The sequence below is a fragment of the Puma concolor genome, chromosome D3 (assembly GCF_028749965.1).
Source record: "Puma concolor isolate L17-30 chromosome D3, mPumCon1.1.hap2, whole genome shotgun sequence".
NCBI lineage: Eukaryota > Metazoa > Chordata > Mammalia > Carnivora > Felidae > Puma > Puma concolor.
The window spans coordinates 38,214,612-38,240,391 of record NC_141678.1 but is presented as its reverse complement, the minus strand read 5'-3'; the positions used below and the strand labels follow the sequence as shown (position 1 = coordinate 38,240,391).

The 25,780-nt window shown below is 40.4% G+C and overlaps 1 protein-coding gene across 3 annotated transcripts in view; it reads right to left on the bottom strand.

Annotated features, from left to right (window-relative positions):
* Positions 1-25,780, bottom strand: part of L3MBTL4 (L3MBTL histone methyl-lysine binding protein 4) — a 449,596-nt gene that overhangs the window by 152,065 nt on the left and 271,751 nt on the right. For all 3 annotated transcript variants that reach the window (XM_086682502.1, XM_086682503.1, XM_086682504.1), the window contains exon 14: positions 13,215-13,317. In XM_086682502.1, the coding sequence (XP_086538628.1) occupies positions 13,215-13,317 (103 nt within the window). The remainder of the gene's footprint in view (positions 1-13,214; positions 13,318-25,780) is intronic.

Here is a 25,780-nt window from a genome sequence, read left to right as displayed (position 1 = left end):
TCTTCCATCTGGCTCCACATAAAGACGAGCAAATGAATATTAAATCTGACATATGTGGGCAGAGAACTATAATAACAGAAATTAGAGTATGATGCTGTACTTATTATATCATCAAGATGAGAATAATTGAGACAAAGGAGTAATTAAAATCATCATATCTAGCTTAATATTTTCACAACCTGAGTCCTTATTTCAGATTTCTGACTTGTAAGTTTTTTATTAATAGTTCAGGTTTTACAAGGAGTATTTTAACAGCTCTACATATCAGAGAAGAGGCAAACATTCAGGTAGCTTATACTCTTCTTTATTTTCTATAGCAAATTATGAGTAACAACTGAAATTGTCTTTAAGATCCCCCTGCCCTGTGTGTGTGGGCGTGTGTGTATATGTGTATTTTGGAGGTAGGAATAAAAAATGTATAGTTTGGAAGGAATCCTGGAGATCATTTTATATTGCTTTTCCCTCATGAGAAAACTTTTCTTAACAGTCTCCTTAACAGATGATTATCCAGATGAAGTAAGTTTGTGTGTAGTTTAGTATTATCATTTCCCTTTCTGACCTACATCTTCCTAATCTACAAATGAAAGACAAAACGTCAACTACCACCCCAGTTCCACATATGCATCTGGCAGTAGTTAGGCGACATCTAATTGAACATCAGCCACTTACCAGCTATGCCATGAGGAGAGGACACAACTTGTCCAAGACTCACTTTCTTCATTCATAAAATAGAGATAACAAAATTTACATCATAGGGCTGCCTTGTGTATTAAATAAGATAATGCATGTGAAATCATTCTGTAAGTGGTTAAATGATGTGTAAATATAACATGTTATTAATTGGTATTCTTATCTCGTACAATAGGCTCTTTCCAAAGGAGAAACATCAACATTCAACTTCTGCATCAACCTTAGTCCATCTTATTGTCTACATTGCAAGTAATTTCCCAAAATAGTTGTACTATCAACATTATCCTCATACACAAAAGGCAGACAGGTTCTGCTATGCTACCTTTTAATAATGGTGTTTTATCTAAAAGTTAAGAGTCTCCAAAAGAATGACACATTGATATAGTGAATGACATATCTATAAGAAAGGAACCACAGTGAGTGACAAACTTCCTAGTCTTAGGGGTGTTATTTCTTGGAGGAAAAATCCATTTTAAGTTGGATTACAGACTTTCTTATGCATTCAGATTAGCTAGAACAAATTCTTTGACAATTTGAGTAACTCCAGGAAGTCAGAGAAAACTGATTGTGGAATCGTATTCTTTTCCCCTGTGCCCAGCAAATAATGGAAGGAATATTAATCTTGATTCTTGAGGTGTCTTTAGGAAACCAGATATTCCAACCCAGTTCTTTCTGCTAGCAATAGTTTTGTAGTTATGGGCCTTGCGTTTGGAATATAGATCCTGAACTCAAGATAATTCACATTTAACAGTGAAATTCACATACGGGTAAGCTCCTTGCAATTGGAATAAGTTCTGTCCAGACAGTATGCTTTAGCTCTTAAGATGATTAATTTGATAAATGTCACTTAGAGTAAACAATATGGTAGGTAATGTAACTAACAAGGAAATGAGAAATCACAGTCCAATCACCGTTTTGCAGATGGAAAAACTGAGGCCCAGAGATGATGTGAACTTACCCTTTGTCCAACCACTTAAAATTATAAGGAATCTTCTTAAGTTACCTTTAATAAAGGGCAGCATGAGCTTGAAACTTTTTATTTTGAAAAAATAAATGGAGAAATGAAACTCTCCAGTGAAGGGATGATTATGTGTCAGGATCAGCTAAGAATCTTGCATCTGAAATGTCTTCCCTAATTGCTGGTTAGAGGAGCCTCATGGTGATGGAGAGGAATGAAGAGGGGCTGGGAAAGCTGGCAGGGAGGTGCATACAACCCCCGCATGTAGGCACAAAAGATCAAATCAAACCAGCTGTGCCCCAGGATGCAGAGGGAAAGAATGAAGAACTGAAAACAATGAGAGAAAAAATGAGAGACACGAAGGGCAGAGGCAGAGGATCCAATGTCATTTAACATCAATTTTGGAGAGAAGAATACAGACGGCAGACAAACAAAACCTTATAAAATACTGGGAGAAATGCGATAGGAGATGAAAGAGGACTCTGCTCTGAAGGCTGTGAAAGAACATATAGTAATATAGGTAAACTCAAAAAGAAGGAAACCATATCTAGACACATGCAGGGGGATTTTAAATTTCATATATATGTAAACATATAAAGACTTTCTACAGGAAACCTTCGACAAAAGGAGTGCAGACTACCTCCGCCACCATCAATGGGGCCAGCATTAGACTCTGCCCACGTGGCACAAGAACCGGGAAGTGATATGAAGTAACGCTGATGGAGCTCTGAAGGAAAAGCTCTGGGCTTAAGACCTCTGTCTCCTCTCAGACTGATTTCATGGGTACGATGCACAAATATTTTAAATATGATACAGAGGCGCCACAGACAAATGGAAATAAACCTTGAAAAGAACTGTGCCAGAACAAATAACAAAACATGTTCAATCAGGGGTGCCTGGGTGGCTCAGTGGGTTGGGCGTCTGACTTCGGCTCAGGTCATGATCTCACGGTTCGTGAGTTCAAGCCCCACGTCAGGCTCTGTGCTGACAACTCAAGAGCCTGGAGCCTGCTTCGGATTCTGTGTCTCCCTCTCTCTCTGCCCTTCCCCCATTAACGCTCCGTCTCTCAATAATGAATGAACGTTAAAAAAAAATTGAAAAGAAAATGTTAAATCAATAAACACGTGATGGGGATTAAGGCGTGCCCTTGTTGTGAGGAGCACCAGGTGATGTATTGAAGTGTTGGATCACTATACTGTACACCTGAAACTAATATTACACTGTATACTAACACTGGAATTCAACTTAAAACTTTTAAAAATGCAAAAACTGCACTATAAAAAGGGCTGAGGATACCACCAGAACCAGTAAAATATACAGAAATAAGAGTACATGGTTGTTTTAAGTATGACTGTAAAATTGTTTGCCCATTTTTGCTCTTTCCAAGAATTGATCCTTATTGCTTAAAAACTGAAAAGAAAAAAGAGTATTGTAACGAATCACAAGTTCAATTAATATAAGTGGGTATGTTGGATTAGGGAAAAAAGAAAAGCATTTATTGTTTCAAGTTTCACAAAAAAGCCAGATTAATATTCTATGACTTTGATAGTTACATAAATGTAGTTTTAGAAGCACACTGGAAAACTTAAGAATAACCATTAGAGAAACTAGAAGCCTTCCTTTTAAACTAGGGATTATCAACAAACAAAATGCTCTGGAAAAGAAGAATGAAGGAAGGTCCCTTCCCTTCCCCACCACCATCATTAAAAAAGAAAAAAAAGAAGGCAAAAACTTAGGGCACAAAACAAGTTGGAATATACACAATTTATATAATAATTATAACAATGACCGCAAATAGGTCAAACTCTGTTATCAACAGGAAAAGACTCTTAGTTGGGATTTTACTTTTAAGACAGTTATATGCTTTTTGCAAAAAGCGTATCTAAATAAAATGACATGAAAGGCTAAAAATAAAGAACAGGCAAATATTTTCCCAAAATTAAAAAAAATTCTCTTTGGCTCTATCAATATAAGACAATGCAGGGGTCAGGGAAAAATACAGACAAAGAGTCATTTCTAACTAATACAGAATCCATAACACAAAGAGGCAATAGTCATAAAGCCTTTGCACTAAATAATATCTGGTTAATGTATCTGAGAAATTTTTAACAAAAGGAGAAAATATTTGATCTTTTATTGAAAAACAAGTAGCAAAAAATTGTATATCCTGTCTGATTTTACTCATGGAAAATGTGTATGTGTATGTGTACACACACACACACACACATACATATATATATATATGTATATATATATATACACATACATACACACACATATGCAAAAGCCTGAAAAATGAAACCCATTTAAGGCATATAAGTTTGAAGTAGGAATATGAGTGGTTTTTATTTATTCTTGAATGCTTCTGTATATTATCCAAAATTTTACTATTGACTGTGGATTAATTCTGTAATGAAATGGTATTGATTCAAAAATAAGTTACATGGTATTATCTCTAAGAGAATGGATTTTTTTCTGTGTCTATTTTTACTTTGATTTTGTTTTTAAGGTGACTTAAAATTACCAGACATTATCATTTTGTCCTCCCATTAATTGCCATAAAATGATCTCACAGAGAAATAAACTAAAGTCACATCTACTTTCCTCATAGTAAAGATACAGTTACTACAACCTTGGAAACTCATGGAATTGGAAACTTTATACTTGGTAAAATCCACAGAGTATGTCAAAGAATATAGTATCTTTGGAAATAAATGCCTCAGTTGCTATAAATCTAAGCATTCCATATGCAATCCTCTTCCTTCAAGGAAGGAAAAAATCAGAATTCTTACATAATTTTTTCCCAATGAGTAAAATCAGACATATACATTAACCTTCAATAATTCCAAGTAATGGACAGAAGTGATTTAAAGACCCACAGCTGATTTTTCATTACTTTATCAATGCTTTTACTAAACTGGATAATTAATCATGTCATTTTGAGAATTAAAAGTATTATCTAAAGTCAGATATTCTTTTTCTTTTTACTTATTAAAGTAAAAACACATCTACAAGTTTATTTTTAAACTTCTACCCAGTTCAATTTCACCATGTGGTTACATAAAGTCAAAGAAAATGACAGGCCAAGTGACAAAGGAGTCAGATAAAGGGAACACATGTCACAAAGGCACTGTCTTGGGAAGATAAAGTTTTAACTGTAGACGACAATACATAAGAAGTACTGTGCATATGAAATTAAAACCATGCCTTTGAGAATTTTTTAAACATAGTATTCCAATCAGCCATTATAAATTCATAAAATTTACAGAGCCAAGCTAAATAAAGTCATTTTACACAATCTTTTATTTTCTATGTATACCAAGAGGAAGGTGCAATTATGATAAGGTGGAACAACAAAAAGTTAGAAATAAAGTTATATACTATTAGCTAAATTATTATTTGGGGAGTAAACCAAGTTTTAAAAATACATTAGAGAAAAATGGCAGATTGGAAAATTGAATTTATCCTTTCTCCTTGATGATAAGTCCCTCCTCTCATTACTAAATAAAACAATGAGAAGGTATAAATGCATAAACACAAAGCATAAGAGAAAAAATGATAGCACGTAAGTCAACACATTTTCTTGAAGCTGGAAAATGGATCAGGTGAAAGCCAAGAGTCCGCAGGGAGAGGATGGCATAAAAGCACCTAGGAAATGTTTGGAAGCATCATGTCTGTTGGAAGGAACTTACTCAGAAGAGGAGGCTCACGGCTGGTGATGGTCTCCTCGACCTTGGCTCTGTCCCTGCCTGACCAGTGGATGGAGCTCACCAGCTGGCAGGCCCCAAGCATGCATACAAAGCTGTGTACCAGCTTTCTGGTGCCTCGCTCTCAAGAGTGAACACACAGGACTACTGGGATTAGGGAAATGTCATTCACGTAACAGAAAGAGGCCAACCAACCCCACCAAAACCCAAGTCAAAACACAAGTGCCGGGGCATCTGGGTGACTCAAGTCGGTTAAGCTTCCAACTCTTGATTTCCCTCAGGTTATGATCCCAGGATCGTGGATCGAGCCCCAGTCGGGCTCTGCACTGAGTGTGGAGCCTACTTAAGATTCTCCCCGCACCCCCTCTGCCCCTCCTCCTGCTCACACTCGCTCATGCATGCACATTCTCTCTAAAACAAAAAACAAGTACCTGAAAAAAAAAAAAAAAGATGCAGGGAGCAAGAAAACAATAGTCTCATATACTGTCAGAGAGTAAAGAAAGGACACAAAGTCCATCAAACAAGAACAGGATGCAATCAGGGCACCTGGGTAGCTCAATGGGTTAAGCATCCAACTCTTGATTTAGGCTCAGGTCATGATCTCACAGTTTGTGAGATGAAGTCCCAAGTTCGGTTCTGCACTGACAGTGTGAAGCCTACTTGGAATTCTCTCTCCTTCTCTCTCTGCCCCTCCCCTGCTTGTTCGCCCTCCCTGTCTCTCTCTCCCTCCAAATAAATAAACTTAAAAATATTTTTAAAAAAGAACAGGACGCAATTAAAAATGAATCAGAAAATAAGGATGCACTCTGAGAAACAGGAAAAAAGTCATAGTGCATTTAAAAACTTTAATCAAAGAATTGCAAGTCAAAGTTGAGATATTCCATAGAAGAGAACAAAAGAAAGGGGATTTTAAGCTGGAGAACATCCAAGCACTTTTGCAGGAAAGCAAGCAGAGTACACAGAAAAGAGGGTATCACTCCAGAAGTATCATAGAAACATTTCCTAGAAACAAAAGAAATGAGTTTGCAGACTGAACCTATGAACGAAAACTTAGTTCAGAACACCAGGGATACAGAGAAAGTTCTGAAAATGTCCAGGGCATGAGATTCCTGCAAAGGGCGGGATGAAGGAAGAGGGTGACCAATCCTTTCCTGATGTGAAATTTGAATGACAGCTGACTTCTGGTAAATGGACGGAAAACGGAGCAATGCCTTCGATATTCTGAAGAAAAAGGTACCCAACTGGAATTCTATCCACAAGTAAACAACTGTGGTTAAGGAGAGATAACAGATATATATATATATATATATATATATATATATATATATATATATATATATATATATACATATATATGTATATGTATATATATACACACATATACATATATATAATATATATATTTTATAAGGAGAGATAACAGATATTTATATATAACATACATAACATATATAATATATAATATATAATATATAATAAATAATATATATAACCCAACTACCTCCCACAAATCCTACCCCAAAAAGCTAGGAGAAAATAAACCGGGGAAAAGACTTGAAAGCCAGGAAAGAAAGTATGTGACAGAAAGAGCAAGGAAGCAAAGGGAATTCCAGGAGGCAGGTGAGCCCCAGGAACGTGGCTGTGCGGGTCACTCAGAAGGGCCGGGACAGAAGGTAGGGAAGGTGGCCAGTGTGGGGACGCGAGGGGTGGACCACCCGAGGGGCCCCGCTGCAGCTGAGAGGAGCGCCAGAGGGGGAGGGCCCTAGCGGAGTCAGAGCAGGTGCGGCAGGCTGCCAGGGCTCAGAGGCTAGAGGCAGGGGTTTGTGTGCAGAGGCCGCCCTGCCCTGCAACCAGGGACCGTTGGCTCAAAACCCACCCACGAGACAGGACAGCACGGGAAATGCTACCCTTGAAGAGTAAGACCTACTTCTAAGAACGGCAGGAGATAGGTCTGTGAGAGCCAGATCCAGGAGTTCCACAAGTCCCAATTAAAAGAGTGATCAAAGATTTGAAACAAACATTTTAATATTTAGTTACTTTGAGAGAAAAAGACAGAGAGAGAGAGAATCCCAAGCAGGCTCCATGCTGCCAGCGCAGAGCCCGTCGCACGGCTCACTCGTAAATTGTGAGATCAGGAGATCAGCACCTGAGCCGAAATAAAGAGTCGGGCGCTTAACCGACTGAGCCACCCAGGCGCCCCAAAAGGGTGATCAGAGATTTAAAACAAGCCAGTACCTATGCAGTCAGAGCAATGGTACATGAAGCCCAGGAGCGTGCCCCTGGGCCCTTTCTTAGGGGACTCTGGTTCTCAGATCCTTCTCCTCCAGGTCCCTGGCAGACAGAAAGCACCACCACGCCCCTCCTCTATACAAGCGGGGGTGTAAGGTCCACACTTGGTAGAGAATAGGGGCGGGGATCAGCTGTCGGGCGCCTGGACACAAGCAGGGCCAGTCCCCCTCGGTAAGGTACCCTGACCAGAACTCCGTAAGTGGAATGATGTTGTGGCCTGCCTCATTTTTAGGTCTCAAAGTGCCTTCTCAGTGTGGGGGATACTTTCTAGTCCCTCTTCCTTCTAACAGCCGGGTATAATTTGCCTCTGAGCATAGGTACAGCGATATCCCAAAAGTTTGTATCCTTAGTGTTCTCATTACGCTAAATCCAGATTTTCTGAGATTCAGGTTTGGGTTGTCCTTTGATCCTAGGATTTGCTTGTGATTTTTTTTTTTTTTTTTTTTTTTGCATGTCTTCTGAGTTGACTGGAGTTTTTCTCAACAGCGTCTTTTACTGCATTTGATCAGAGAATGGGTCTGAACTGTTTTGCTTTTCAGAATTTATTGTTTGTGGCCTAATAGTTGAGTTTTTAAAAGTGCTTTTAAGTAGTTTATTCTGCTTTCAGTTTGATATATATCTTTCAGTCAATCTTCTTCCTTTTCAAAATCGTGTTATTCAGATTCTGTAGATTTGTATTACTGTTTGCCTAAACAATCTATCGTAGTCTGAAATGGAGGCGTTCAAGTCTCCTATCATACTGTTTCTCCTTATATTTCCTGTAGTTCTGCTTTCAGTAGTATGAATCTGTACCAGACAGTGAATAAAGGCTTCTGACTGCTTTAACCTCATTGCAAACTCAACCTCTTTTTGTGCAGAGCCCCCCATTTACAGATTAGAAAACTGAGATGGAGAACAATACTGTCATTTGCTCTAAAGTTCATACTAAGTGGTAGGTCTGGAAGTCCAACTCAGGCTTGCCTGAAGTCTTAAACATAAATACACACCACATACACACCCCACATACACACCACACACATAACACACCACACACATATGCACACGACATACCACACATACATGCACACCCTTAGCACACCCCCACATACACATACACACACATATACACCACATATATATATATACACACACCACACATACACATATACCCTAGCACACTTCCCACAAACACACACACACCCAGATACCACACACACCCCACACCACACACTATACCACACACACATACCCACTGCACCCACCCCCCCCAACACACACACACCACACATACATATGCACATACCATATAAACACACATTCGCACACATACCACACATTAATACATTCCTGGCACACATGTGCGCGCACGCACACACACACACACACACACACACACACACACACACACACTACTGGCAAAACGATTCTAGATAAATCTTGAATAGAGGCGTTGTGCCATAAGTTTCCATGAAAATCACCAAAAACGTCTTAGATTTTACCAGACACCCTCACTTCTGAGCAGCAGATGCCCCTTTTCTAGTATGTTCTTTACGGTGTGACATGAGCAGTGTATGTCCTGGACCCACACAGGAACATCAGGGCCAGAGGTCCTTACATTGTAACAATACCCAGCTCTTTGTATAAAGAATGTAATTATTAGCTCCTAAATAAACCACTTTTGTACATTTTACGACCCAGAGGTAGACCAGTCTTCCCAAGTCTACATTCTACTCATTTAGAAAAAAACAACTGCCTGTCGAATCCTGGACCCTGGCTTAAAGTAAGTTTACATCTTGTAGTCTCAATATTGTAATCTTTAAATATTTCTATGGTAACAAACACACCTACTTCATTTTATTCACTATGTAAATTCATTCAAATCACATGTAAATTGTGTGATAATTGTGTGCCCAGTCTCATTTTCACACTGATAAGAATTGATGCAATTTCTCTCAAAGAATGGTTTATGCAGATTTTACATGAACTCCAAACAGCTTTGAATATTACTGTTAACCCCTTGACTATTTTAATGAAAACTAAAGTAAACCTGTCTGAAATCCATCTACAAAGGACACCAAGAGGCCCACCTGATCTCTTAAAGTGCTGTATTGTTTTCAGTGTCTTCAGTGATGTCCTGATGTCACGGCTCTCCTTGTCAGTTGCACGAAACAAGACGCTGACAACTTCTTTTAAGAACATTGTTTACTTCCTTTCAAAACACTGGAACTTCAATATCAGAATCAGAACTTCTGACATAAAATGGTAAAAACATGATTCACTCCTTGCAAGCACTTTGCTGCCTGGGAGTATCTTCGAGAAGAGCAGCTGAAATCGCTGTCTTCTGTAACACGGCTCTCCACTTGCAAGCATTCCCCAAGGCTTTGGAAGCAGAAGTCAATTGAGCTGTTGCATACAGGCCTTAGTGAAGCTGGAGGGGTTTCTGGTTGTATGATTTTCTTCTTTTTTTAAATGTAAAAATATTTGCCTAAAACTCTTCTGGACTAGAGACTGTAGAAAGCATTTTGTAGAATGGTGACTACTTGGTAAAGGTATGTATGTTTATGACAAGAGGAAAAATGATTTCATTTTAGAGCATGTAAGCCTAACTTACATGCTTCAGGAAACTCAAACTAGAGATGAGTATAACAGCACATTTAGAGTCCTGGGAGAATGCAGCATTTTAAAATTCTCATCTCCTGCTTACCATCTCATTGACATATAAGAAGCAAAATGTACAATGACAACTTTGGGGTATGTTATGGCAAATTCCCAGCAGGTGAAGTTAGGTGTGTGTGCGTATGTAATATTCTCAACAAATGCCACCAAAGATACATACTGAAGAGGGATATTCTTCATCTTGTAGAACTATGTAAAATTAAGACTACAATAATTGAAATACAGGAAGATAAACCCCAGAGAATATGATTTATCAAAACAGCTCTTGCCCAACTAGTTCAAGAGAATTGAAGCAAATTAAGTTATACTTATAGTTATGTCAGTACGTTGACTAACTTAGTCAATGATATTTAGAATGGGATGACCTATAGATATTTGAAAATAAGAGTTGGTGTTTTAAAAATAAATCAATGTATTAACTGAAAATGGATGTAGTCAGTCAATGAGTGACTCTAGCATCTCAAAACTAAACTTGATAAAGACAAGACCTGTCACTGAAAATGATCTTTCTATCTGCTCTTTTCATAAGTAAGTCAGGATTTATTTAGTTGATAGTGTAAATGCCTTATAAGTTCTAAATGCAAGTTCAAGAATCATCCAGTTGTCTAATTTTTGTCTTTTCCACTCTAGAGAGAAACTCATCACAGGTACTCATTGTTTGTTATTTTCCTTTTCTGAGATAATGGAATCATTAAGCTTTTGAAGACTTTCACTTACAGGAGTCCTGGCACTATCACAACAAGGTCTATCGTAGGAGAAGAGCCAAGACCCAATCATGTAGGTGTTTCCCTGAACAGCCCTGTGAATCATAAGCTCTCAAGAAAGAATGCCTTGTGCCTTCTAGTTCCCTAAAAAATGTCCCATTCTTCGACCACATATGTGCAGTATTTCATTTTTCTCCTAAGGTTCATAGAATGCCTTTCTTTAAACTCTACTTCCATATTCTTTTAGTCTCTTCAAAAGTTCTGAGGCCAAGCTTTAAAAGCTAGTTGGTGGATGGAGGAAATCATGTCGTACATTGTCAATATTATTCATAATTAGACACTAAAAACAACAGCAACAGTTGGACCTCTTTGTGTCATTCTGAATGAGAAAACTTCTGGGAAGTTGCCGGAACAAAGTGGAGCACATCCACTGTGACTTTGTTCACAGTGTTTTCAGGATCCATCCAAGCAGGGAGAGGCAAGAGAGGCACACATGGGAACAGCGTGGGAGGCAAGTCAGCTGTGATGAAGTAGAAGAAGAGACCTTGGCTGAGGTACACAGCAATCTTAAGGAGCTGTCCAGAAAGAACCAAGGGACAGACCAACTGCAATGTTATGGTCTCGCTGACTTTCAGGATAATGACTCAAGTTTTGAAGGAAGCACTAAGTGACCAGTTATTTCATCAGGAAATACCTTCCACTCAAAAATCTACTATGAGAAAGCAGAACATGGTAAGCTCTCTCAGGCCCATTCCACGGAACTTCCTGTGCCGTCCAGTAAGGGCACATGTGGCTATGTGTGACTGAGGAACTAAAGTTTTAATTTTGTCTTATTTTAGTTAATTTTAATTTAAACAGACACATATGACTAGTGACTAACCATATTGGAGTTTGCAGCTCTAGATTTAAACAAACAAACAAACAAACAAACAAACAAACAAACAGCAAGCACACAAGAAAAGCCTGAGGAAGATTCTTCATAGCCATATACCCCTGGGGATGTCTGAAAAGTGCCTCTCTCTGCCCCAACAGGGTCCTCACACACTAGAGAGCCCTCTCCCAACGATGCAACTGCCCCCCTTCCCTCCCGTATGTCCTTGACTCTCTTTTCTTCCTTCCCCCACACAATACCACAAGGTCTCCAGCAGGTTCAACTCTACTCTCCTGGTCCGCAAGTCCTACACCTTTGTCCACGTACCCAAGATGTCTGCGTGTCTTTATTTCTTTTTTACGGATACTATGTGATACACTTTTAAGTGTTAGTATTGTACTTACACACATAATATGTTCATTTAGACTATTTGGGAGTATTTACCATTATTTATTATAGAAATATTTGCTTTGATTAATTTAGAACTGTTTTCAGCACTTGTTTCCAGGATTGCAACCACCTGATAAAGCCAGGACTTCCATTTGGATCTCTTTTATTCAAACAAATATTTTTTTTTTTTTTTGCTTCACGCATTATATAATGTATTCCTTTCTCTTTATACTTATCTATGATATTTGTTTTATTTACTTGTGTATTTTAGCAAACTTTTTTTTAGTTGACATATTCTGTAACTAGATCACCAATATGAATAATTCATCTATGCATTATTTTACCAACTGATGGAAACAGAAAAAGCAGTACAGACTTGTACGGATTTATCTGTATTTACTTTTCTTTACACGCATATTCTCCGTATACTATTATGAAATATTAAAAACATGGGTATATGCTACAGTATAACTTCACACTCATTATTTTATATTCTATCACAGAATCATCTCATCTCCAAAGGATTAAGACATAGAGAAAAAGAAAGAGGGGAAGGATAAAAACAAAAGGGGAAAAGGGCAAGAGGTTCTAGAAGTGCTCTAGAAGACAGCAGGACTCAGCACTTGTGTGGAGCAAATTCAGGCCTGGGGTGGGACACAGAATGGTGAGCATATCTGATGGAATGGGCACTGGCTTAGAAAAGTGTCAGCAGAGGCTGGGGGAAGTGATGTGGCTTGGGCAAGGCCTCAGGGGTCCAACAAGTCTCCAGGAAGGGCAGAGGTGGGCGGGCAGCAGGAAATGTCAAGGAGGGACTTTAGGAACACAGAGAAGGGAGTATAATGGGAGGGCATCTGGCTCTAAGAGAGTCATTTATGATGCTACCTACAGCTGCTAATCTGCATAATGTTCCAATTCATCCTTGAAATAATTTAAACAAGAAAAAATTTTACCTGTGATGTCCTGAATACCGTGGACCACGGATATGGCCTATTCCTCGGCACCCTGGAGTAGGACAAACAGCTTGACCTGGAAGGATTTTCACATCATTTGCTCCTTCAGGAAGTAAAAGAACATACCTTGAAAACACCCTCAGTAAAGAACTAAAAAGACTAAAATATGTAAATGATATTCATTGAGACTTTGCAAATTAAACACAAACCATCACTAAAACACTTACTGGATACCTGTGAGGTTTTATAACATGATTTAGCAGAAAATATCAGTGCTGTAATAGATAACACTAATGCAACTAATATCTGAGGCAGAGCAAAACATAAAGGCACTGAAATATTTTAAAAATATGAGAACATTCGCTCATTTCTTTCAGAAGGTAACGCTGGTAAAGGCAATATAACCATGAGCTAAGATAAGAGTGTGAAAGGGTGAGGTCTGGTTTGTGGTTCCCTTGAAACTCCCACTCAACCACAGCAAAGGGCTCCCCCAAATGATGGACAGAAACTCAGCTAATAAATGAGGCACACCAAAGAGAGCAAACAGGGCCCCACCCATGCTTACTCAAGTAGCTGTCAAAGCTAGCTGAAAAAAAGTACCCATACTACACTATGCTAATACTAATACTATGTTTAGTATACTATAGGCCAGAGATAAATTCTGCCAACCCCAAGAGGCAATCTCTCTCTAAAGACTATCAGGAATTAAACCCTCTTTCTCTGATCTGTGATTCTCCTCAGTCTGCTCTCCCTCCAGAGAAAACCCTCTGGATCTTGCCATCACCCAAAATGACACTGCTTCCAAAAGCACGGAGCCAACAGCCCATCTGACGACAAAATCGCATCCTCCCAGATTGCTCGCTCAGGTAGCCCAGCTGCTGCTGCTGCTGCTGCTTCAACATCAGGGGAGTTTCCAGGCCACGAATTCCCTTCTCTCCCATCCTCAGCCTCTCCCATCACAACTCTCTTCCCTTGTCTTAGATTGTGCCAACCAGTATTTACCCTCTGTTGCAAATAACTTAAACCCCCTGCCTCGCTGACCTTTTGTGACAAGTGGCTGTGAAAAGAAAACAAAGAGCCAACCCTGGGTCAGTGGTACTATCCTGCTGGTCTGTGTTTTGCATGACTAAGTTCTGGAAAAAATTACAGAGCATTGCAGATTCACCATTACCCAAACTACTGTCTCCAATGTCACCCTAGCCCCTCCCCACTCTCCCAAGCCTCTGTTAACCCCCACCCTTTGGCAGGCTGAGCTTGCCTGCCCTCCACTGAGAAAGCAGGAGCTTCTCCTCAGCATACAGCATTCCCCTCCTTCCTTGCCATCATGGCGCAGGGAGCACTCTCTCCTCTCCAGGGTAAGTCTCTCACCGGTTTTGTTTGGGTCTTATCTACCTCATCCTCCAGGGTCTTTAGGCTATCATTCACTCTAATCACTCCTGAACTACCAGATCCTTTGTACCAGTATTTAAACAAACTGCAGTTTCTCCTCTATACAAAGAAACAAAGGCAAAACAAAACAGAAAAGAAAAGTGTAAAACTCTACTGGGACCCCACATTCCCCTTCAGGAGCTGTTTTTAATCTTTTCCCCTTCCTAGCCAAACTTCTCAAAGAAGTGACTTCTGCTTCCTCACATCTCACTTCTTAAACAAGATCCATCTTCTGAGGTCACTAATGAGCTCTCCGCATTAAGCCCCACATGCGCTGCTGAGTAGGTATCACACTCCCTGCCTTGTACTATTAATCACTCGTCCTTCTTGAGTTGTTATTGTCTACAAGCTTTGGTGACATCACACCCTGACTGCATATGGGCATCCTCTCATTATATCCTTTGCCAGATCTCCCTCCTCTAGTTAACCTTAAAATGTCAGAGAACCTCACGATATGTTCCTGGGCCATCCACTTCTATAGCCTCATTTACCGACTATACGCCATAGATGCTCACTGGCTATATACAAGCTCACAGGATATATACAACAAATGTTACAGGCTGTTACAATAAATATTTACACCTCAAATACATTTTCATTAAGTTTACTGAGCAACAAGCAAGTCTTTCCTAGATACTTATTATGCTCTCATAATTTTGAAAAACACCTTGAGGTTAAGTAAGAGTTGCCCTATCCAAGGGTAGCTTTATGGAAATAACCTTAAAAAAGAAACAATTTTTAAACAAACCCAAGGAATCTATGTTTAAAAACTGTAAACAAGTCTATAATTAAGAAGTATGTTTGTGTCAGTCAGTAAATTTTAAAAGTCTGTAAAAAAGAAACACAGACTATAGGTAGACTTTTCTCCAAACTTCGCTTCACAATACACTTCCAAGGCCACCATCACAAAATCCTGAAATATTAAACCTATAAACAAACAAATGCTCTCCATCAGTCAGCCCAGGTGTTGCTCTGTGTGGACAACATTCCGATAAACTGTTAGTGAAGATTCCTCAGTATTTTTTTCAGGACTATCATTTGATTAGACTAAGACTTAGAGTGATCTTTTACATCTTTATCAATGCATATTTATCTCCAGAGCCCTGACCGGGGTCACATTTCTCTCCTTGTTACATATTTAAGGAGGGGTATCACCTTAATTATCATGAGAAGAGTTATCACATTAAGAACCACAGCAAGGGTCAAAACAAAGAAGGAGTCGAGAAGAACATGCAATAAAAATGCATGGAATCTAAAATTTTCCTTGGTAGATTTTGTATGATGAGGTTTAATGGGTTGACTCAACGGTGAATTAGACAGCCATCTGTTGGGGAAAAGAAACCTGTAAATTCAACAATTTTTCATATTATCGCCTCTAGGATAAGGGAACCCGTGATAAAATTAATATTTTGTTCCCTAGAAAATAATTTCATTTTCACCAAGAATATCTTCCTTGTAACTTGGATATTTAGAGAATTAGGTCTCAAGAAGAAAATGTTCTCAACTTGAAATCATTTTTTTCAGAGAGACCATTCTGAACATTTTACCATTTCTTGCCTTCCTTTTGCCACTTTAACTGAAATTAATTTCCTAGTGTATCTGTTGATCTCCTGTCTCCCTTCACTAGAGTGAGGACATTGACCGTATCTAATGTGTCTACCACTGTATCCCCAGAACCCACTACAACACAATAGATACCGAATAAGTATGTTTTACAAATGAGGAAGGACCATAAAGACAACAATTAACACCCACTAAGCATTATTTGGTATATACTGGCCACAACGCTGTGGGCTAGTCTCTGTAATAAATAAGAATAAATTAATGCAGAGCTTAGTGTGTCTAAAATCAATCTCTAGATTTCTATTCCTGAATACTATGAGCTACTATAAAGCAGCATGAGTAAGTCCTAATTTATTCCAAGTCTTCTATGAAAATTTTACTCAGGCAGGAGTAAACCTAATGGCAGAGATCCTCCTGCAAAGACAAAATGAAATGGAAAATATCCTCGTAGACTGTAAATTATCTGAGTAGGGAACTGTGTCACACTCACATGATACAGGAAGTAAAATGTCCTCGCGGAGCCCCCTTCACATGGAACTACATGGTTGCCATAAACAGACACTGTAATTTCCCACCCAACATCCATCCCCTTCTTTCTTGCCGACTGAACCCTGATTTGGTTCAGGATGGCAACGTGCCCAGCTAGACAGGTTGGCTTTCCCAGCCTCTCCCATCCAGATGTGGTCATCTGACACTGTCTAGGACGGTCAGACCTAAGGGAAAGGCAACATAAGGATGTCTATAAATGTTTTTCTTTCCAAGCAGAAGGGTAAAGCTGATGCCAGTGATGCTTTGCTCCCTCAAGTCCTCCTTCTTTGACCTTCGTGGGACACAGAGGTAGGAACTGATGAGGTGACAAGCACAAAGGCAAAAGCAAAAGCTGAAGAAAGCAGAGAACAAAGGAAGACAAACCTGGACCCGGGACGTGCCCGGGTGGACCCACCACATCAGAGTCTGTCACGCAGGACAAATAACCCTCTCTTGGATTAAACCATTGTAAACAGACTTTTGTGTTACCTGCAGCTGCAAAGTCCACACGATGAAACGGCAATTTTATTTTGTTTTTGCTTTTGTGAAATTAGGTAATTTTTCTAAAACAAAAACTAGAATTGCATGTGGGCATTAGACCTATTTGTCATGTAAAGAAGATACAAGATTTCAAGGGAAAAATCAATAAATTAAAGATTGCACCCATCTCTAGAAAATGAGAAGGGCAACTGTCCTTTATTTCAAAATGGCCCAAACTGGTGACCCTGAGTGATGTGAGTGAAAACGTTCATTATCCCACTCCATGTGGGTTAGAGGCTGAGCTCATCGCCCTCTTTCTGAGTAGGAAGCCGTTCCCTCTCCAGATTGTTATTTTATCTGGTGTAGAGCTGACCGGGAGCAGAATGACAATTCTGACGCTGATGATCCGTTCCTTTAAGTGCACATGTGAGCTCCACGCTGGTGTTGGCCCGCATCAGAACACGAGGACCGAGCAGCAGCGTTCCTAGCCTCATTTCAACACTAATTACCCACCGCTGAAAAAGTTTTCCGTTCAACCTGATTCATTTAACAAGTGTTTCATAGACAAATGACTTTAGCATGGGGTAGTAATATCCACTAGAGGACACACAGAAAAGTGGGAGAGATGTAAATGTCACTAATAACAGACAAGTTAAGATACCTTATTTCTTCTTATTTTCCTAGTATTATTTTTTAAGTTATTTTTTTTGAGTAGCCACTGAGGGTTATTCACACATTTAAAGAGATACTGAGTGCCTGTTATGTGCTAGACAGGATTTGGGTACCAAGGACACGGCAGCAGACCAAAGGGAGAGACCTGTCCCCCTGGAGCCCCGGTGCTTGTGCCAAAGAATAAACACTCAAATGAGAAACACGATGGAGTCACACAGTGATGGTGCTAGCAAGTCATGAACAGTGATGGGGCAGAAGTGGGGATGCTCCTAAGGCCGGCAGTCTGGGAAGAAGTCCCGACACGTGAGCAGGACCCTACGTGGAGTAAGGGTACAACGCAACCTGGGGCAACAGCAGAGAGGCCAGTGTGGTGGGAGCCACACAAAGGAAAGGGGGCAAGAGATGAGGTCCCATGGGCCAAAGCGACATTCTAGGTTAGGCAGGGGCACTGGAGAGCAGAGAGGGCTGATGAATGAGTGAGAACACACTCACTGGGCCCGTTCTTTGAGAAGTGCATGAGAAGAGGGCCTGGGGCAGGCTGTGCCCTGTGGCTGGGACTAGAGGTATTGGTGCAGCCAAGGCATCTACACCTGGTGCTCAAGGCCACGGACTAGGTGAGATCCCATGGTGAGTTAGTGTCATTGCAGGACAAGAGGCCTGAGGACTGAGCTCTGGGAAACACTGCTCAAGGAGACTAAAAGGGCAGGAGGAAGGAGCTGTGAAGGTGCAGCCAGGCAGAGACAAGCATGCTCCACAGAGAAGGACGCACAGCCAGCGCGCCAGAAAGCGTGTCAGTGGCTGTGACCACGGTGCCATGAAAAGGGGACCTGCTCCCCAGCTGCAGGTGTGCAGCATGGGGCTGTGGGGACCGGAATGGAGACCATTTTCGGGAGCCGGGCACCAACAACCTGACTCAAGGTCAAAGGAGAGTGGAGGAGAAAAAAAGACGAAAGTGATAAACAGCTTTTTTGAGGACTTTCAATATAAAAGGCAGTATAAAAGTGGGTACGCGGTCGAAAACATATTTCTCTTCTAATTTTTGAGTCATGAGGAGGATGTTCCAGGAGAGAGAAATCTGACTGTGTAGGGAGAGAGGGTATAACTGGTGGGAGAGACCCTTGAGTGGGCACACCATGTGCGCAGCGGCTGCCCCAGGCTCAGGAAACGGGGAGCCCAGGCAAGCGTCTGCACAGAGGAAGGGTGTGCCAGTGGCCACAGGAGAAGGATGGCCAAGTTCTCCACCCACCGCTCTAGTTTTCTCAGTAAAACCGGCCTTGAGAGCATCAGCAGAGATTAAGAATGGAGCAGCGGAGGGGCGCCTGGGTGGCGCAGTCGGTTAAGCGTCCGACTTCAGCCAGGTCACGATCTCGCGGTCTGGGAGTTCGAGCCCCGCGTCGGGCTCTGGGCTGATGGCTCAGAGCCTGGAGCCTGTTTCCGATTCTGTGTCTCCCTCTCTCTCTGCCCCTCCCCCGTTCATGCTCTGTCTCTCTCTGTCCCAAAAATAAATAAACGTTGAAAAAAAAAATTAAAAAAAAAAAAAAAGAATGGAGCAGGCAGAATTAAATCTGGACCTTAAAAGAAATAAATAAAGGAAACTATTCAAATATGCACACATTCCCATTTTTTAAATTAAGATTTCACTATCTTTATTTTGGATGGAAAACTTTTAGGTTAGGATCCTGGGTTTTTTTGCCCCACCCTGCCCCCAGGAAATTTATATTGTAGTTTGTTAAGATTTAATGTAATAATTACTGTTGAGTGCTAGAGAATGCAAATAATAAGCATACCTTTCAAACTGAAATTATAGACTAATCATCCTTATTCTTCATCTCCTAATGAAATTAAGGACCATAAATATCCACTGTGCTATAATAGTGCGTTTCTCAAACAGAAGAAGAAAATAACGTAACCACACACCATGGTTGCTTGTACTAGGCTGCAGACTGTCAGATTTCATGATACATAAGTAAAATAGAACAATAATTGTGTGATAAGAAAATGCACCAAAAGAGTAAGAAAAGGTTCCTACAAAAGTGGCTGTTTTGCCTAACCTGATGATCAAGAAAAACCCTTAAAATACAGCAATGGCAATATCCACAGAGGAAGGCAAACTAACCATCCACCTGATGCAGGACAAGAATAGAAATGTGCCAGAGTCCCAGGGACCAGTGGCTGCAATAATGATACTTATTCCACCAGGGGGAGGAAAACAACAACCCACGGGTGAGACAGACAGGAGTAGCCGCAATGGACGACCTTCTGAAAGCCCTTTCATAGATCCCACAGTTTCCCAGGGAGCAGTTATGGTAAAAAGTGGAACATGTTCTTTTGGGCTCTGCTCAGTATTCAAAAGGAGACAGCAGAACAGTGGGCAAAGATTTTCTTTGCAAATATAAAATGCATTATCACATTTTGAGCTTTAAGTAAGAGACAGGTTAATATGGTGGGTGACTGGTTGATAACACAAGGATCCCAGAAAAACTAGATCTCATGTTTCAGTGTGGGCACAGGATCAGGGAGACCTGGGGTTTGCTGTAACACGAGATGGTCCCATCCGACATATGTGCATGAAATATTTTAGATCTGGTATTGTGCTGACATAAGCCCCCAGCAGGACTGGGGACAAGCAGTGAGGAAAGTGTGAATGGTGTTGACTGACACATGGCTGTAATGATGAGTCATGATGAGGATGGCTGACATGACAGAGCAAAGGGGGAACATAGATTTGAGATAGCTCTCATTCAGGTATGTCACCCTAGCATTTTAAAGTAAAAAATTCTGTGCCATCATTTTGTACCCAACTATTTAAATACACAAAACTAGGCTCTTCATATTACTGAATAGCATAGGCCTTCATAAAATGCCAACCTGTTTTGTAACCCAGTTTTCAACCTTTCAAAAAATCTGGAAAACACTCTTGATTTGTGGAAGGGAAAAACTGGGAGAGGTCCTCATAGATAACACAGAAGCACAGAATTTTAGGAGTAGAAAAAAATTTTAGGCATTACTGGCACACAAAAAAAACATCTGGTTTGCAGGTAACTAAACTAAATTGAATTAAACTGATAACCTTATGGGGGGGGGGTACAGAGGGAAATATGGTGTCTAACAGCAAGTAAGACAAAACCACTTCCCTAGACTGTCCTGTTTCATTGTTTGCATTACTTTTAAAAAAGAAATAAAAATAGATGCACTTGTCTTCTAAATCTTAACTTTACATGAATTCTCTCAAAGCTATTATAAAAACTAAAACTACTTTCTTTTGTCCTGAATCTCCCCTGGTTTGCCTTTTATATGAAATCAGCTTTTTAAAAAAATGACTAGTTTGGTACTTGCTTTATGTAAATGAATTACTCCCACCTATTAGACATGAAATGCTGGAACCCCTCCCCACTTCTCCTTCTCCCTCTCTACTTTACCTCCTGCAACATGATACTAAATAGAATCCAAAAGGGTGGTAACTATGCCTTCCTTATTCCTAGGATTTTTCTTATTCATGTGAAGGGAGATAAGAAGTGTCAAAAACTGTATCGTGATTTGTTTTTGAGCTTTCCAATCCTTGAGCTGCCTTCTCCCCTTTTACCAAGAGGAAAAAATATTGAGAAGAATTAAACATACTCTGTAACTCCAGATTCCAAAGTGGGGTGACAACAGCCTCGTTCCAATAACCTGCACCTTACATTGAAAGCAGAACTTTGGCATTCATAATCACTCCTCAAATTAGCCTTGACCTAGCTCGGCCACGTTAAGAACTTCCATTACCCATAAGCTTTTAACTGCTCTTAATAAAAAATCTTGAGACTTCTTTGGAAAGCGTGTTTATATGTATATAATTAACAGGTACACTTCTCCCTGTGGCTTCTGCCCTAAACCTAATTCTACAATGAATGACATTCCCATACTGAGTAACTTGTGTACGGTCTTGGCAGGATTGCCACGTTTCTAGTGGGAAGGAAATTCTCAATGCCGATGGCTATAATAGATGCCTGGATGAAATGGAAGGAGGAGCTCACCTTCCCTCCAAGACCTGTGCACTAGTTTATCCACCGGTGGCTTTGAACTAGTTTGGATTATAGGCTTGAGGGAGAAGGATGAGCACTTACTGCGTGTCAGTGCTTCCCAGAGGGAGCTCCGTGCAATAGGCTACATCTCCTGTGTGCTGCCTGAACAAAACAGCAAATAACAACGTCCACTTTCATCATAGAGATAAAAATGCTCCATTCAGAGAAGGACAGAAAGCTCCCATTATACGGCCCCACCATGAAATGCTAATTGGCTATGACTGCAAGTGTCCATGGTACCTGCCTCTTCAGTGCACTCCAAAGCAGCAGGACAGGAATATACCAGGTTCCACAAGTTCTGGTTTATGGACCAGAGATGATGGACACAGCAGGATAAGGAAAGCTTGGGAGTCCTGAGGAGAGAGGTCCCATTAATGGCATTCGAAGCTGGAAAGGACTCAGAGATATTGGGATATATAAAGTTCCAGGTCCCACAGAATCTGAATTCCAGGGGTAAGCTTTTGAATCTTATTTAGGCGTTCCCCATTGGGTTGGGAACCCCTGACCTAGACCATTCTTATATTTGCAAATTAGGAAATGATGGTCTGGGAGGTCAAATCACTTGTGCCGGATCATAAATCATATTATGCCAGTTAGGACAAGAACTCAAGCTTCTTAACTTGCATACCTGTGCTCTATTCACTCTGCTATGCTAATAGGCAACTGCTATATTCAAAACCTGTACAGGTTTATATATGTGAACTTTTAAAATCAACTACTCCTAGCTTTAAGAGACAGTTAGGGTAGCCATGCACATGTTAGTCAAATATCTGAAGTAAACAGAATGAAGTCTGGGTGATCCCGCCATGCTACTCAGCAATGGCCGTTGGAATGAGCATGCGCAGGGAATCAGAGACCACCACTCCACCGGTCCTCATGTGCTCCTCACAGTGGGAGCACTTTCCTGAGCTGGCAGTGGTCCAGGTATTTTTAAATGCTGTTTGGTCTTCATACAGCATGACCCTGAACTCATGCCAATCATTTTGCCTTATGCTCAGTACATGCCAACTGTCTAGTTCAGAGATGCACTGTGCTGGGCTTAGTGAGACCCACTTCTCAGTAATTGTGACTAACTACACTGTTTGCCTTACTTGCTGAATTTAGAAGCTAACCCTAGAATCAGATGTGAGACTCCACTGTAGTGCTGAGTTTCCCCTGACTGCCTGGCATTGTATAAGATTTGTTTGGAGGTGTTACATAAAAAGAGTCGGCTCCTAATGACTTCCATTTCAAAACAGATCCATTGATATGAAGAAGAGACTGATGACTTCAAAGAAAATGATGGAGGATGTTCTTGTCATTGTTAAGAAAACCCACAAACTCCACATTAAAGAATATAAACTTCCACAGCCATTTCTTTTACTCTCTTCTGCAATTCCTTAGGACATAAAGGCTTTAATGTTCAGAAAAATAGTCAAGTAGAGCAGCAATAAAAAGAGTGTAGCAGTATTCAAGGAGAATAATGTCTTGAAAGGAGAGAGGGTCAGTAACCCAGAAGCAAAGTGATACACTCTCAGCAGCCGTGTCCTCACCCTTATTGGCTTTCAACCATTTGGTGATTATAGAAATAACATTCCACATAGAAAATTCTGTGAAGGAATGATGCAAGAAAAATTAGAAGCATTCTAAAGAATGCTCTAGGGCAGGTGAAATGTAGCAGAAGACAGGCCAGTGGTCATGTCAAATATGATAGGGATAGGCTACTGGCCAGTCAAAGCGGCTCTGACTTTGTGTCTGCAGCTCCTACAATGAGGGGCTCCTATGCACGTCAATCCTTCCATGAGCGGGTCATGCAAGGAAAGATCCAGGGTCAGCACTTCTGGATGCACTAGCGTAAAGAGTTGTTAGCCCAAAGATCCGTGGAGGGTATTCTGACATCTCTTATAATTACAGTATTCGTATGCATTTAGGTAAAATGTATTTCTTTGCAACGAAAAAATATTCTGATTTTTACTCTCTGGTTTGAATGAGTATCAAAGCATATATGAAAAGTAAAATATAAGCTAAAGGCTCTTAGTTTCCAAATATGTTATGGAATTTTCAGTTCTTTAAGTCTGTCATTTGCATTATGCACTGAAGTTTAGCTTTGTGTACATTTCCACTTTGTGATTCTTGGTTGCTTGGAATGCAGAGTGAAATGAAAAAACAAACCAGAATCTCTATGCAGCTTCTTTCATACTGCAAAAATATATTGTTTATTTTACATTTAAAAATATTTCATTCTATTTTAATTCCAATGGGTCATTTAAGGATATATCCAGTGGACAGATATATTTCAATGTTTCTTTCTTTTTAATGTTTATTTAATTTTGAGAGAGCGACAGAGCACAAGCCGGGGAGGTGCAGACAGAGAGGGAGACACAGAATCCGAAGCAGGCTCCAGGCTCTGAGCTGTCAGCACAGACCCCGACGCAGGGCTTGAACTCACAAATCCCGAAATCATGAGCAAAAGTAGGACGCTTAACCAACTGAGCCACCCAGGCGCCCCTTTTTTCAATCTTTCTAATACCATGAAAGACAAGTGAACAAAACATCTCCAAGATGCTAATACCACTAAGCTTGTCTGTAAAGCAACACCCGGAGTTGCCCTCACATACTCCCCATCCCCATTCTGATCCCCAAGTTTAAAAATGACCTTGGTGTGACTAGCATCTTGGGAGGCAGAATTCCACTCTTTTCAAACTGAATCAGGTGCCTGTGGCAGCAGAGAGATCCTGTAACACCTCCTGTGTGACCTGCCCCGAGCCCCCCAGGGTGCCTGTTCATGGGCCATCTCCCTTTCCCAGCTGCACCACCCACCGTGGTCACCAGTGCTAAACCATGTCCTACAGGACCTTCTGACTCTGACACAGAGCTTAATACAGTCGAGAATGCCAAAAAAAAAAATTCTTTGTTCAGTGACAACTCCAACACTACCCTCTAAGATGGTAAGCCCTTCCTCAAGCAATATTCTTAGGCAATCTGTTGATCACTCAAGATTTCCATTGTCTGGACCTGTAGGGCAATGTAGAGGTAGGGTTGGAACAATTGCATCTCGTCCCTTTCCCTCTCCTTGGAGGACATTGAAGTCTTCTGGATAGGGTTAAAACTCTTGCTGAGAAATCCTGAAAGGTCTGCTGCCCAACACAGGGTCTCCACTGGACATCTATGTGTTGACATCCACAGATCTATGGCCAGATAGGACCAAAACACTGGGACAGAGTGAGAATATGTTTTGCTTTATTGTCAAACCACCTGAGGTATGCCATGACTTTTAGAAGTTAGTATGCATTTGCATTAAGTGCCAGTAACTTTGAACAGAGCAGTGCCCTGATGAGATACAATCTCCCAGTGTCTGTAATAGGATAACTAAGACCACCGTGTCACATTTCATTTCAATAACTGTGAACAGTAGCAAATGAAGTCATTTAGCTATGATGAGAAAATAATCTGCAAAACTGTTCTGAGCTAGCATCAGACACCCAAACATCGAATTTTAGAACAAAGTAAATGAATTCTGCCCTCACACCTCCAGAAGGTAGAGCACACAGGATAAGCACTTCAACAAGGAACATTTAAAACAGATAATATCATTAAGACTGTAAGTACATTTTGAAATGTATTATTTTTCCTTGATAAGTCTATCATGTAAATCTGTAATTAGGGACTTCTAAAATAGCTAACTTTTTTTAAACACAATATGCTGTAATTGTCTATTAAGTCAATGAGTACTTAGGGACTCTTAAAACTGCTGATTACTTGCTTGCTGGATTTTGGAAGAACAAGTACTAAAGACTCCTTATAAAATTATCTTTAGAAAAGAACGAAATTGAAAATGTGCTGTTACCTGGCTAA